Source organism: Balearica regulorum, chromosome W (genome assembly GCF_011004875.1).
Source record: "Balearica regulorum gibbericeps isolate bBalReg1 chromosome W, bBalReg1.pri, whole genome shotgun sequence".
NCBI lineage: Eukaryota > Metazoa > Chordata > Aves > Gruiformes > Gruidae > Balearica > Balearica regulorum.
In genome coordinates, this window is record NC_046219.1 from 11,466,045 (window position 1) to 11,480,911 (window position 14,867).

Below are 14,867 nucleotides of genomic sequence, written 5' to 3' on the forward strand. Positions count from 1 at the left end.
TAATTAACATTTTTATCTGGCAGAGTTTAGGCAAGAGTTCCTCATTTTAAAAAGTCCTTTTTATATCTTAACTGTTGTTACATAGCAGGGTGTGTGTGTGTGTGTGTGTGTGTGTATGAAGTTCCATGCAGTTGGTTCGTTCTGCCAACTTTGCTTACAGAAATGATAGTGCCTCTAGGTTATCTCTTGAAATAATTTTTAAACAGCAGAATGATTTTTGAATAGTTCTGTCCGTTTACATAATACAACAAAATTACGTTAGGTAACTTCATATGAGAGCAAAGAAAACTTTTTAGGTGTACTAATTATATATTCCTCTCTTGCAAGCTATTGACAGAAAATACATATGCTTAACTTAAGAGTTGGATGCAGAAATCAAGTTGGAGCTGAGAATCAAAGTTTTATTTTCTTTTGAAAAATCACAGCTTTACCAATGCCTCTTGCAGTATGAACACTGTTAAGTCTTGTGATAAAAGCTTGTCTGCACACCCACAAAGGAGCCCAGAAAGACAAGAGGGGGAAAGCCCAAATAATAATACCCTGCCCCAGCTCCATCACAGCAGCTATCAACTCTGTGATGGGCCTTATCAAAGGCCTAACTCCACAAGCCCAGAGGAGCACAGAGGTCCCGGGGCAGGCAAGAACCCAAATTAAGGACTTGGAGGAACAGATACCCTGTCTGGGCCTCTCCCAGGAGACGCTTAGCCCCATTGTCCAGATGTGACACCCATCAAAATGAGTCAACACTAAAGCACCTTTCAGACTGAGAGGAGTTGCTGCCTAGAGGTATGGGACACATTATGGGATGCAGGGGAAGAGCATTTTGGGATTGCACAGCATTTATTACGGTATGTTTAGGGGAGGAGCCAAAGGTGAGAAAGGGGAGGAATTTAGGTGATTTGGGGAGGAACAAGTGTGGGGAAAATAGAGGGGTAAGGGGATAAAAGGGCCGATTGCATGTAAATAGGTGCTGATTGGTGCATTTGTTTAGTCATACCCTGCACTTGATCAGTGCAGTCTGTCCTATCTTCTTATTAAATTCCTTTCTAACTCTTTCCTGGGTGAGGGATTCTTTATGCACTCTGTGTGTATAAGTATGTACTGGGGGCTGAGTGCCAGTGACTGGAGTCACACCATGGGTCAGCGGGCCTGTGTGGCTGTGGTGCTAGTGATTGGAGAGACTGGAGTGACTGGACTTTACTGCCAGCAACTGGAGTGAGACCTCAGGCCATGCGGCGTGTGTGTCTCTGGTGCAAGCAACTGGAGTGAGTGAGGGTCTGGGTGCCAGCAACTGGGCTGGTACTGCAGGTTGGAGGGTCTGGGTGCCAGTGACTGGAAAGACCAGAGTGAGTGAAACCAAGTGTCAACCACTGGGGTGGCACCAGGGGTCAGAGGCCCATGTGTCTGTAGTGCTAACAACTGGAGTGAGTGAGAGTGTGCAAGTGAGTGCTAGCAAAGATCAAGCTGGACTAGCTGATGAGTAGGTGAAGTGGCCTGGAAGCCAGGCATGTGTGTGTGTCTCTAAGGGTAGCTACTGGGGGACCAGGGGAGTCCCAGCCAGCTCTGGATTTGCGTGTGAGACTATCAGTTCCAGCAACTGGAGTGGGCCTGTGGCCTAGGGGGGCTCATATGTCCAGATGCCACCAACTGGGGAGACTGGGATCCAGGGGCAGCTACTGGGCAGACTGAGTGTCTGAGACTAGCTGCTAGAGGGATCCACATTAGACATATGTCTCATTAGTGGAACACCATCTTGCTCAGCCAGAGAGCGGAACAGGATCATAGAATCACAGAATCATAGAATGGTTTGGGTTAGAAGGGACCTCAAAGATCATCTAGTTCCAACCCCCCTGCTTCAGGCAGGGACACCCTCCACTAGACCAGGTTGCCCAAAGCCCCATCCAACCTGGCCTTAAACACTTCCAGGGAGGGGGCCTCCACAACCTCTCTGGGCAACCTGTTCCAGTGCCTCACCACCCTCACAGTAAAGAATTTCTATTCTAACATCTAATCTAAATCTCCACTCCTTCAGCTTAAACCCATTACCCCTTGTCCTGTCACTACACTCCCTGATAAACAGTCCCTCACCAGCTTTCCTGTAGGCCCCCTTCAGATACTGGAAGGCTGCAATTAGGTCTCCCCGGAGCCGCCTTTTCTCCAGGCTGAACAATCCCAACTCTCTCAGCCTGTCCTCATAGGAGAGGTGCTCCAGCCCTCTGATCATCTTTGTGGCCCTCCTCTGGACTCCCTCCAACAGCTCCGTGTCTCTCTTCTACTGGGGCCCCCAGAGCTGGACACAGTACTCCAGGTGGGGTCTCACCAGAGCGGAGTAGAGGGGCAGGATCACCTCCCTCGACCTGCTGGTCACACTTCTTTTGATGCAGCCCAGGACACGGTTGGCTTTCTGGGCTGCAAGCGCACACTGCCAGCTCATGTTGAGCTTCTCATCAACCAACACCCCCAAGTCCTTCTCCTCGGGGCTCCTTTCAATCCATTCCCCACCTAGCCTGTAGTTGTGCTTGGGATTGTGCCGACTCACGTGCAGGACCTTGCACTTGGCCTTGTTGAACTTCATGCGGTTCACACAGGCCCACCTCTCAAGCCTCTCAAGGTCCCTCTGGATGGCATCCCTTCCCTCCAGCGTGTCGACCACACCACACAGCTTGGTGTCGTCGGCAAACTTGCTGAGGGTGCACTCGATCCCACTGTCCATGTCGCTGACAAAGATGTTGAACAGTGCCGGTCCCAGTACCGACCCCCGAGGAATGCCACTCGTCACTGGTTTCCACTTGGACATTGAACCATTGACTGTAACTCTTTGAGTGTGACCATCCAGCCAATTCCTTATCCACTGAGTGGTCCATCCATCGAATCCATGTCTCTCCAATTTAGAGACAAGGATGTCATGCGGGACAGTGTCAAATGCTTTGCACAAGTCCAGGGAGATGACATCAGTTGCCCTTCCCTTGTCCACCAGTGCTGTAAACCCATCATAGAAGGCCACCAAATTTGTCAGGCATGATTTGCCCTTAGTGAAGCTGTGTTGGCTGTCACCAATCACCTCCTTATTTTCCATGTGCCTGAGCATAGTCTCCAGGAGGGTCTGCTCCATGATCTTGCCAGGCACGGAGGTGAGACTGACCGGCCTGTAGTTCCCCAGGTCTTCCTTTTTTCCCTTCTTAAAAATGGGGGTTATGTTTCCCCTCTTCCAGTCAGTGGGAACTTTGCCAGACTGCCAGGACTTCTCAAATATGATGGAGAGTGGCCTGGCCACTTCATCCGCCAGTTCCCTCAAGACCCGTGGGTGCATCTCATCAGGTCCCATGGACTTGTGCACCTTCAGGTTCCTTAGATGGTCTTGAACCTGATCTTCTCCTACAGTGGGCGGTTCTGCATTCTCCCAGTCCCTGCCTTCTATGACTTGGGCAGTGTGGCTCGAGCACTTGCCGGTGAAGACTGAGGCAAAGAAGTCATTGAGTACCTCAGCCTTCTTCATATCCAGGGTGACCAGGTCACCCATTTCACTCTGGAGGGGACCCACATTTTCCCTCATCCTCCTTTTATCACTAACATACCTATAAAAGCTTTTCTTGTTGCCCTTAACATCCCTGGCCAGATTTAATTCTATCAGGGCTTTGACTTTCCTAACCTGATCCCTGGCTGCTTGGACAGTTTCTCTGTATTCCTCCCAGGCTACCTGCCCTTGCTTCTACCCTCTGAAGGCTTCCTTTTTTTGTTTGACTTTGCCCAGGAGCTCCTTGTTCATCCATGGGGGCCTCTTGGTGGTTTTGCCTGACTTCCTCTTGGTTGGGATGCATCGCTCCTGAGCTTGGAGGAGGTGACCCTTGAATATTAGCCAGCTGTCTTGGGCCCCTCTTCCCTCCAGGGCTTTGTCCCATGGTATTCTACCAAGCAGGTCCCTGAAGAGGCCAAATTCTGCTCTCCTGAAGCCCAGGGTAGTGAGCTTGCTATGTGCCCTCCTTCACTGCCCTGGGGATCTTGAACTCCACCATTTCATGGTCACTGCAGCCGAGGCTGCCCTTGAGCTTCACATTCCCCTGCAGTCCCTCCTTGTTGGTAGGAACAAGGTCCAGCATGGCACCTCTCCTCGTGGGCTCCTCTATCACTTGGAGGAGAAAGTTGTCATTGACACATTCCAGGAACTTCCTGGATTGCTTGTGCTCTGCTGTGTTGTCCCTGCAACAGATGTTAGGGTGGTCGAAGTCCCCCATGAGGACCAGGGCTTGTGAGCATGAGGCTGCTTCTATCTGCCTATAGAGGGCTTCATCTGCTCGGCCCCCCCGGTCAGGTGGCCTGTAGCAGACCCCCACTATGATGTCCCCTGCCCCCAGTGCTGCCTTTAATCCTGACCCATAAGCTCTCGGTCGGATGAGGCTGTTGGTGCTGTCTGTGTCCATGCGTGAGCTCTGAGTGTCTGTCTGTGAACTGTGTGTTCTACCACGTATATATTTATATATTTGGTGTATATGTGTGCTCTGTGTGCATATGCCTACTGGGAATACATCTTCAGTCTCGTTACTGGTTAGACCTAGGGATGTGGAGCTGCAGAATCCTTGCCTCTCTTGGGCTGTCAGATCCAGTGTGGAAATCAAGTTGGAACTGAGAATCAAAGTTTTATATTTTCTTTTGAAAAAAATCCCAGCTTTATCAGTGCCTCTTGCAGTATGAACACTGTCTACCTTATATATTAAGCATTTATATGTCTTTATATATATATCTATTTATATAGATATATATATTTAATATTAAAACTTTTTAAACATTTCATTAAAATAATGTTCTTTTCATCTGCCATTACTTCTGTCTCTAGAGCAGAATATGGTATTTATTTAAACAATTTTTTTCATCAATTTTTGCAGGAAATAATGCTATGTGTAGTTGTAACTGGAGGAATTTGAAGTATATAGAATGCCCTGGTTTCCACCTTGTTTTAAGATGAGCTGGCCTTCCTAACAGTGTTGTATGGATTTCTACAGAATCTTAAATTATTTGTGATTAAGTTCCTTAAACAATCACACTGTCTTTATTATAGTTCAAACTCTTTAGTTTTGTAGTTAAGGACAAGCTGATGACTATGATGTCATTAATAAAATGATTGTGTAGTAATGCTTAATATATAACACTAGTAAAGAATTGCAGAGAGCCAGAATGCTTTCACAGTGTGTTTATGTCATCTAATGTATTAGCTGATCAACAGTAAAAGTGTGAAGTCAAAGGTAAGAATTCTTAAACTGCCTTTCCTTTGAAAAAAGTGTTAAATAAACCAGAGTTCTCAGGTAGGAAATCAAGCATAGATAGTATATTTCTATTCCAACAGAATTTTCCAGTGCAGACAAATGAGACCAAACTGTTACTCTGATGTTAGATTTGTCACATTATTTCTAACAGTAAAGTACTTTACTCACTTCAGATGTGGAGAGAAGACTGCCACCTGCTGAATCAGTAACATTAGTCCTGTATCTTGTATGTTTTCTTAGGAATGATTCTTGGAAAATCTTTTAGATAGCTGTAGGAGTCCTTTTTAATACTTTCTTGTTATGTATTTTTGAACTTAAATAAACCTCTGTCTGGTGGAGATATACAAAATATATCCTTAATAAAATTATATTCAAAATCTTTTAAAAATTAATCTAAATCATGCTTTGCTAAAATAAGAGGCATGAGCTAAATTAATAAGTGTGTATATTGGGTGTACATAGCAAAGTTTTGGTAGCAGTGACAGGGGCTGCAGGGGTGGCCTCTGGGAGAAGAGTTCAGGGGCTGCCCTGTGCTGGGGACAGCTGGTTCCAGCCAGCTCCACAACATCCTCACTGCAGACCAAAGCTGAGCCAATCAGCAAAGTTGATGGCACACCTGTGAAAACATATTTAAGAAAGGACACAAATACCAGATGAGTAGAGGTGTGAAGAAAAAAAGTGAGACGCAACCATACAAACACCAATGTCAGAGGGGAAGGAGGGGCTCGAGGCATGGGAGCAGAGATTCCCCTGCAGCCTGGGGAAGAGACCATGGTAGAGCAGTTGGATATTTCCTGAAGGAAACTGTGGCCCATGAAGAACCCAGACTCCAGCAGATTTTTTCATGGACTTCAGCCCATGGAAGTCCTATGCTGGAGCAGGGGAAAAGTTTAATGAGGAAGGAGTGGCAGAGAGGAATTATTATGTACTGACTGTAACCCCCCCAGAGGGTCAAGGAACATGGAGGGTGGGGTGGGGGGTGGGGAGGTAGAAGGGTCAGGAATGAAGCAGCAAAGTTGAACCTGGGAAAAAGGGGGAGTGGAGGAAAAGATGTTATTTTACATTTTTATTTTCTTTCTCATCATCCTACTCTATTTTTAATTGGGAATAAATTAAATTAATTTTCCCCAAGTTGAATCTGTTTTGCCCATGATGGCAACTAGTGAATGATCTTCTGTCTTTATCTCAACCCATACTATTTTCTCCTCCTGTCCTGCTCAGGAGAGGGAGTGTGAGAGCTTCTGTGTTGGCATTTGGCCCTTAGCCAAGGTGAACCCACCACAGTGTGATAAAGTAAGAAATATGGTGTCGTGGTTTAGCCCCAGCTGGCAGCTGAGCACCACACAGCCACTCGCTCACTCCCCCCTGCCCCCCTCTCCCCCGGTGGGATGGGGAAGAGAATGGGAAGGAAAAGGCAAAACCTCATGGGTTGGGATAAGGACAGTTTACTGGGACAGCAAAGGGAGAGGGGAAAAAACCCAAAACCAGTACTTAACAGAATATACAAAACTGGTGATACACAATGCAGTTTCTCACCCAACGACCGTACAACTCAGACCGCACGCTCAGACCCGTCCCGAAGCCGGACTGTTCCCGAGTCATGCGTCCTGGAGCTGTGTTGCCCCTCCCCAACAAGCCCCCCTTCTATACTGAGCATGATGTCACATGGTATGGAATATCCCTTTGGTCAGTTTGGGTCACCTGTCCTGGCTGTGTCCCCTCCCAGCTTCTGGTGCACCCCCAGCCATCCTGCTGGCAGAGCAGTGCAAGAAGCAGAAAAGGCCTTGGCCCCGTGTAAACACTGTTCAACAACAGCAGGTCTATATAACAAAAACATCCCTGTGTTATCAACGCTGTTTCCAGCACAAATCCAAAACTTATCCCCACACTAGCTACTATGAAGAAAATTAACCCTCTCAGCTGAAATCAGGACATATGGCCACCCAGACTGATGATGATAATGCCTTTAGAATCATAGAATCATAGAATGGTTTGGGTTGGAAGGGACCTCAAAGATCATCTAGTTCCAACCCCCCTCCCATGGGCAGGGACACCCTCCACTAGACCAGGTTGCCCAAGGCCTCATCCAACCTGGCCTTGAAGACTTCCAAGAAGGGGCCATCCACAACTTCTCTGGGTAACTTTTCATAACTACAAAATCTTTTATTCTTCCTTTTTTACTACCTGAGTAAATTATATAATACTTTTTAGTCACAGTGATCACAAAAAGAGTATAGACTGTTTTTACTGTTTCTCTTTAGATAAGATGGGAAAAAAACATCACACTAGGGGAGCCCCCAGGATTCTTGCACTCCTGGTGGTGGTAAGTGTCTATTTTCTTTTCCTCTGATTTTTAGAATATGTTCATTGTGAATTCCAGTGTCTGGAGGCAAGAAATTCAGGTGAACATTGTAAAAAGGATGTGAAGATGAGTATCAAGAACTATTTTCTTTTAAAGCGTTGAAAGAACAGAAAGAGATATAGGAAAGTATATAGATATTAGATATAGGAAAAGAAATATTGAATAATGTATTGATAAGGCAGCATCTTTGAAAGAAGATGGTCTGCTTTTCTTTGGTTACCATCATTTATTAAATTGTGCATTTAAGAGATCATTCTTTATATCCCAAATAACTACATTTGAAAGAAATTTTAGTCACGGGAATAGCATATGAAAGCCATTAGCTGAACCCAAGCTACTAGCATTTTTGAGAGGCAGTGTATGTTAGCACGAGCTTGGAGTTGTAGTATCTGCTTTTGCAATTTCTTTCAGCTCAGAATATGGGTCGGACACAGAGCTGATTTGTAATTTTTTATGCATGATTTGAATATATATGATATGGCTACATTTGGAAGAATTCAAAATTATAGAGAATATGGACAACCATCCATACAAGAATTCTGTACAAGAATTAAGTTATAAGTTGTAAAGTAGTTCTACTTGAATATAAAACCTCATGTGATATGTACAGCTGTTTGGAAAATGACATATTCTTTATTGACTTTTCTGCTTTTAATTAAGTGACAGAAGCCTGACAAGGAGACCTTGTTCCTTGTATCTCTGATGTCTGTATTATCCTTAATTTTGATCACCTACAGCAGAGTGGTCAAATTTTCCACAATTCTGAAGTATGGTGCTGAGCTAAGTTAGAGGGTTAAGTCTAAAACAATAAAAAACCAAAATGAAGCTAACAAATTCTATTTTTTTAATTGTTCTAGCATATAGATAATTTCATTCTAGAAACCTTGAGGCTAAAATTCCTGCGATAATGAAATATCTTACCACATCTTGTTTCCTCACCATATCTGTTACTTCTTAACTTGCAGTGTATTTTGGGATCTCTACTGTGCAGCTCCAGAAAGACGAGAAACATGTGAACATTCAAGTGAAGCAAAAGCCTTTCATGACTATGTAAGTTTTATATATCTTTATAATCTTTTTATTAATTGTATGTTTGAATGTGATAGAGAAATATTTCTGCAGGACGGTGACTCAAAAAATGCAGGACTGCATCATATGTAACTAACTCATTTGCTTTCCAGGCATGCCTTAAATTCAGACTCTTTAATCCTGTGATTACCCAGTGTCACATAGGAAACTCCTGGAACCTATCTCACAGGTCAAAGTACTGTGCCATATATTAATAAAGATTGAAGGATGTCCTTCTCTCTCCCCAATGGACACATCAACCTGGTCTCTGTCACAAAGGCCCAGGTCAAACAGAAGCACAGATATGTGCTGTCCAAATAATCATACCCTGTCAATCACAGAATCACAAAATGTTAGGGGTTGGAAGGGACCTCTGCAGGTTGCACAGGATCGCATCCAGGTGGGTTTTGAATATCTCCAGAGAAGGAGACTCCACAACCTCTCTGGGCAGCCTGTTCCAGTGCACTGTCACCCTCCAAGTCAAGAACTTTTTCCTCATATTCAGGTGGAACTTCCTGTGTTCCAGTTTGTGCCTGTTGCCCCTTGTCCTGTTGCTGGGCACCACTGAAAAGACTCTGGCCCTATCCTCTTGACACCTGCCCTTTAGGTATTGATCAGATGTCCTCTCAGTCTTCTCCAGGCTAAACAGACCCAGCTCTCTCAGCCTTTCCTCATAAGAGAGATGCTCCAGTCCCCTAATCATCCTCGTAGCCCTCCGCTGGACTCTCTCCTGGAGTAGAGTACTCTTGCAGAGTAGAGGGGGAGGATAACCTCCCTCGACCTGCTGGCCACACTCTCCTTAATGCACTCCAGGACAACATTGGCCTTCTTGGCCACAAGGGCACACTGCTGGCTCATGCTTAACTTGTTGTCCACCAGGACTCCCAGGTCCTTCTCTGCAGTGCTGCTTCCCAGCAGGTCAACCCCTAACCTGTACCGGTGCATGGGGTTATTACTCCCTAGGTGGAGGACCCTACACTTGCCTTTGTTGAATTTCATATGGTTCCTCTCTGCCCAATTCTCTAGTCTGTCCAGGTCTTGCTGAATGGCAGCACAGCCTTCTAATGTATCGGCCACTCCTCCCAGTTTTGTATCATCAGCAAACTTGCTGAGGGTACACTCTGTCCCCTCGTCCAGGTCATTGATGAATGTGTTGAATAAGACTGGACCCAGTACTGACCCCTGGGGCACACCACTAGCTACAGGCCTTCAACTAGACTCTGCATCACTTATCACAACCCTCTGGGCTCTGCCATTCAGCCAGTTCTCAACCCACCTCACTGTTCACTCATCCAACCCACACTTCCTAAGCTTGCCTATGAGGATGTTATGGGAGACAGTGCCAAAAGCCTTGCTGAAGTCAAGGTAGACAACATCCACTGCTCTCCCTTCATCCACCCAGCCAGTCATGCCATCATAGAAGGCTATCAGATTGGTCAGGCATCATTTCCCCTTGGTGAATCCATGTTGACCACTCCCAATTACCTTCTTTTCCTCCACATGCTTATTGATGACATCCAGAATAAGTTGTTCCATCATCTTTTGAGGGATGGAGCTGAGGCTGACTGGCCTGTAGTTTCCCAGGTCCTCCTTCTTGCCCTTTCTGAAGACAAGAGTGACATTGGCTTTCCTCCAGTCCTCAGGCACCTCTCCTGTTCTCCATGACCTTTCAAAGATGATGGAGGGTGGCCTCGCAATAACATCTGCCAGCTCCCTCAGCACTCATGGGTGCATCCCATCAGGGCCCATGGATCTGTGGGTGTCAAGTTTGCCTAGATGTTTTCTAATGCGATCCTCCTCAACCAAGAGAAGGTCTTCCTTTTGCAAGACTTTCTCTCCCCTACCTCCAGGGTCTGGGATTCCTGAGGGCCAGCCTTAGCAGTCAAGACTGAAGCAAAGGCGGCATTCAGTAACTCCGCCTTCTCTGTATCCTCCATCACCAGGGCACCCACCTCATTCAGCAGTGGGCCCACATTTTCCCTGGTCTTCCTTTTGCTGCTGATGTACTTGAAGAAGCCCTCCTTGTTGTCCTTGACATCCCTTGCCAGATTTAATTCCAAGTGGGCCTTAGCCTTCCTCGTTGTACCCCTGCATACTCTGACAACGTTCCTATATTCCTCCCAAGTGGTCAGTCCCTTTTTCCACATTCTATAAACTTCCTTCTTCCCTTTGAGTTTCTCCAGGAGCTCCTTGCTCATCCATGCAGGTCTCCTGCCTCCTTTGCTTGATTTCCTACTCTTCGGGATGCACCGATCTTGAGCTCGGAGGAAGTGGTGCTTGAATATTGACCAGCTCTCTTGGGCCCCCCTACCTTCTGGAGCCCTAACCCATGGGATTCTCCCAAGCAGGTCTCTGAAGAGGCCAAAGTTAGCTCTCCTGAAGTCCAGGGTTGTAATCCTACTTACTGCCCTGCTCCTTCCATGCAGGATCCCGAACTCCACCATCTCATGGTCACTGCAGACAAGGCTGCCCCCAACTTTCACATCCCCAACCAGTCCTTCTTTGTTTGTGAGTACAAGGTCCAGCAGCATCCCTCTCCTCGTGGGCTCCTCCACCACCTGTGTCAAAATGTTATCATCACTGCTCTGCAGGAACCTCCTGGACTGTGCATGCTTGGCCGTGTTGTTTTTCCAGCAAATATCAGGGTGGTTGAAGTCCCCCATGAGGACTAGGGCCTGCGATTGTGAGGCTACTTCCAGCTGTCTGCAGAAGGCCTCAAACTTCCTCTTCCTGATCAGGTGGCCTGTAGTAAACACCCACAACAGTGTCACCCATATTAGCCTGCCCCTTAATTCTTACCCATAAGCTTTCAACTCGTTCTTGTCATACAAATTGTCATAATCTGATGACAGCTCAGCATCCTATAATATGTGTACTAATGGTGATCTTGCCTTATTTGTAGTTAACAAAGACTATGTTACAAATGCACCATTAACACAATTAGAACTGTTAAGCATATTTTACTTATAGACTAATGACAATTTAATACCCTGTCCTTGGTGGTTAGATTTTGAGGCTGACTGGTAGAGGAGCTTGGAGAGTTTTGCATAGTAGTGTCTATGCTGCATTGATTATTCACTTGTCATAATCAATGAAAAAAATGTGTGAGAGAGAAGTTTGGAACAAAATTATGAGGAAGTTTCCCATCCACTGAGGTGTTAAGGTCAATCAAATTGGTAAAGCATATTCCTCAAATTAAAAACAAAGTAACTATTACAAGTACAAATTTCTGCCATCTTTTTTAACTTTACTGTTTTAAATATACAGTGGTTGAAAAAAATACAATATTGCAATAGCTTTGCTGTTAATGCTTGTTATTAGAGCAATGTTTTATTCTCCACTGAAGGAGGAATAGTTTTGCAGGAATAGATTATGACAGTAAGGAATGACTTTAGTGAAATAAATTTGTGGAGATCAGAATCCACAGTATGACAGTTGACTTCAGCAGACCATTGTGCACTCACAATATAGTGTGTATAACAAAAGCCAATGTAGTGGGTTAGCCCTGAATAGCAGCCAAGCACTCACACAGCTTCTCATTCACCTCCCCCCTTTGTTTCAGGGGGGAGGGGGGGGAGTGAGATAGATAGAAAGAACAGGTGGAAGAAAACTCATGGGTTGAAATAAAGACTGGGAAATCACTCAACAGTTACTGTCACGGGCAAAACAGACTTGGGGAATTTAACTTCATTTATTGCCAATGACCATAACCTAAACATTTAATTACTGATTTGGGTATGGGGAAACAAAGACAAACATTTAAACACTTAGGGAAAGCACCTTTCCTCCTCCTTTCCCCCTCCTTTCCCAGGCTCAACTTTACTCCAGACACCTCTTCTTCAGCCATGTTATCACTCTGGGTTACACTCAGTCCTTTCAGTGAGACAATGAGCAGATCGGGAGATCAGTGTCAGTGCATGGAAGTTTCTCTCTGTTGCTCTTTGTTTCTCACTCTGTTCTTCCTGCTCTTCCTTCCTTCATACTCATACTCTTTAATGTGCTCCCATGTGGGTCCTCCACAGGCTGCCATCCCATTGGGGATGTGCCTGCTCTACCATGGAGCATTTCTTCTCTGATCTCATTGTTCCCTCCATTCTTCCCTCCTCCTCAGCATTTTCTGCCCTTTCTCAAATGTTAGCACAGAGGTGCCACAAATTTTGCTGATGGGCTCAACTTTAGCCTGTAGTGGGGCCATTGCGGAGCCGGCTGGAACTGGCTGTGTCTGGCACAGGGCAGCCCCTGACCTCCTCCCACAGTGGCTACCCCTGCAAGCTGCCTTCCAAAAACCCTTGCCATTTACACCCAATGCAGCCAAAAATGTATGAAAACTATAAAACTTGTAAAATTATTTTGAAATTAAATAACAAAGTACTCGGAGATTGAAAAAGGAGTGGAATATACAGTTCTTTAAACTCATGAGAGTTTCAATGATCAGTAAGTTAACTACTGAATCTAAAATTTGAGGTATAGTAAGAATTCGAGTAGCTGAATCAAAATTATGTCAGATAAAAAATGTCTTAGCATCAACTTCATAGCATTTATGACTTCTACAACTCTTGGTTTATTACATGGTCTTATTGCTCAGTTCTCTCTGCTATTTATTATAATTCAAAAAAACTGAGAAAATACTCAAATGAATATTGTGTGTGATACAATTGTGTGCTTGTGTGAATATTTAAGTTACTGTATAAAGTCTTGTTTGATAAAATAAATGAGATCATGGTATGCTTCTCTATGTACATCAATCTGCATAGGAAAGGATGAATGTTTATTTTATAAATAAATTGATTTGGTTTATAAATACATTTACCAGGTATTTCTGTAACCCACTCTTTCTTAATCTTTTGATGTGACAGGAAAAGCTACTTGCATTATTTTTGTCACAGTTGAGATGAACTTGTCTGATATCTACAAAACTGATGCTATTCCTTCGTGTCATGTGGTTTTTGTTTAGTAAAATAATCTGCATTGTGACAAATGCATGCTTTTGAAATTGTTTATATATTTAATATTTCATGAGTGTATTGTACATTCATATTAAAGCACATGGCAAGTGGTTATAAAATACAGTAAAGCATATTTCATAGTAGTTGAAGATAAATATTTATTAAATGCTCTGTGAAATCCTGACCCATGTAGAGTTTGGCCACTAACTCAAAAGAAATCAAAATTCCATCATCAATGAAAACTGTCATAAAGCCAGTGACTGAATTCTAGCCTCTGAGTCAGGTTGAGGGGCTTGATAATATTAAAACCCTGTTGTTAGATTACAGGTCGAGTAATAGAGTTGCACTGTTATATCTAAAAACTGTAATTGTCAAGTACAAAAAGTTAATTCATATTAGCAATTCAGAATTTTTAATTAGGTATGTGTTGTTCTTGATCTAAGAAATTTATTCTTGCTGTAGGTGTGTGTGGCCTAGTACACCAGATAAGTCATGTTTAATGCTAAGTAGGTTGCATTCCCTGACATAATATTTTTTTCTGTCTTTGCTTCTTAAAAAAAAGAAGATTTAAGATTGTTTGATGGAGGAGGGAAGTACTTGGGCATGATTTAATGATTTCTGAAGTACTGCTGCCTCAACCAACGTAGTTGCTAGTCATTCTGAAACACACAGGTTGACTCATAAAATTATTAGATACAAAAAGATTTGATTACTTGTCTCTAAGTTGCAGTTTCTAACTGCAGTAGCAAAAATAATGCCATGATTTTTTTTAGACAACATTTTTTCGAGTGATGATTTGTCATAAAATTTCAGCATGTGCTTTCTTGTCATTGAATACAATATATCATAGAATCATCAAATCATAGAATATCTCAAGCTGACTACCTAAAACTAAACCATATGACTAAGACCGTCGTCCAGGCACTCCTTGAACTCTGACACGCTTGGTGCCATGACCACTTCCCTGGGGACCCTGTTCCAGTGACTGACCACCCTGTCAGTGAAGAACCTTTTCCTAATGTCCAGTCTGAACTTCCCCTGACGCAGCTTCATTCCATTTCCTTGTGTCCTGTCGCTGGTCACCAGAAAGAGATCAGCACCTCCCCCTTCACTGCCTCCCTTTAGGAAGTTGTAAACTGTGATAAGGTCACCCCTCAACCTTCTCTTCTCCAAGCTGAACAAACCAAGTGACCTCAGCCACTCCTCATAAGTCTTGCCCTCGAGACCTTTCAC

General features: G+C 44.3%; 1 protein-coding gene across 5 annotated transcripts in view; it reads left to right on the forward strand.

Moving 5' to 3' along the window:
- LOC142599185 (single-stranded DNA-binding protein 2-like) overlaps positions 1-14,867 on the forward strand; it is a 191,613-nt gene that overhangs the window by 65,684 nt on the left and 111,062 nt on the right. For all 5 annotated transcript variants that reach the window (XM_075739069.1, XM_075739068.1, XM_075739066.1 and 2 more), the window contains exons 3-4: positions 7,520-7,581; positions 8,586-8,670. In XM_075739069.1, the coding sequence (XP_075595184.1) occupies positions 7,520-7,581; positions 8,586-8,670 (147 nt within the window). The remainder of the gene's footprint in view (positions 1-7,519; positions 7,582-8,585; positions 8,671-14,867) is intronic.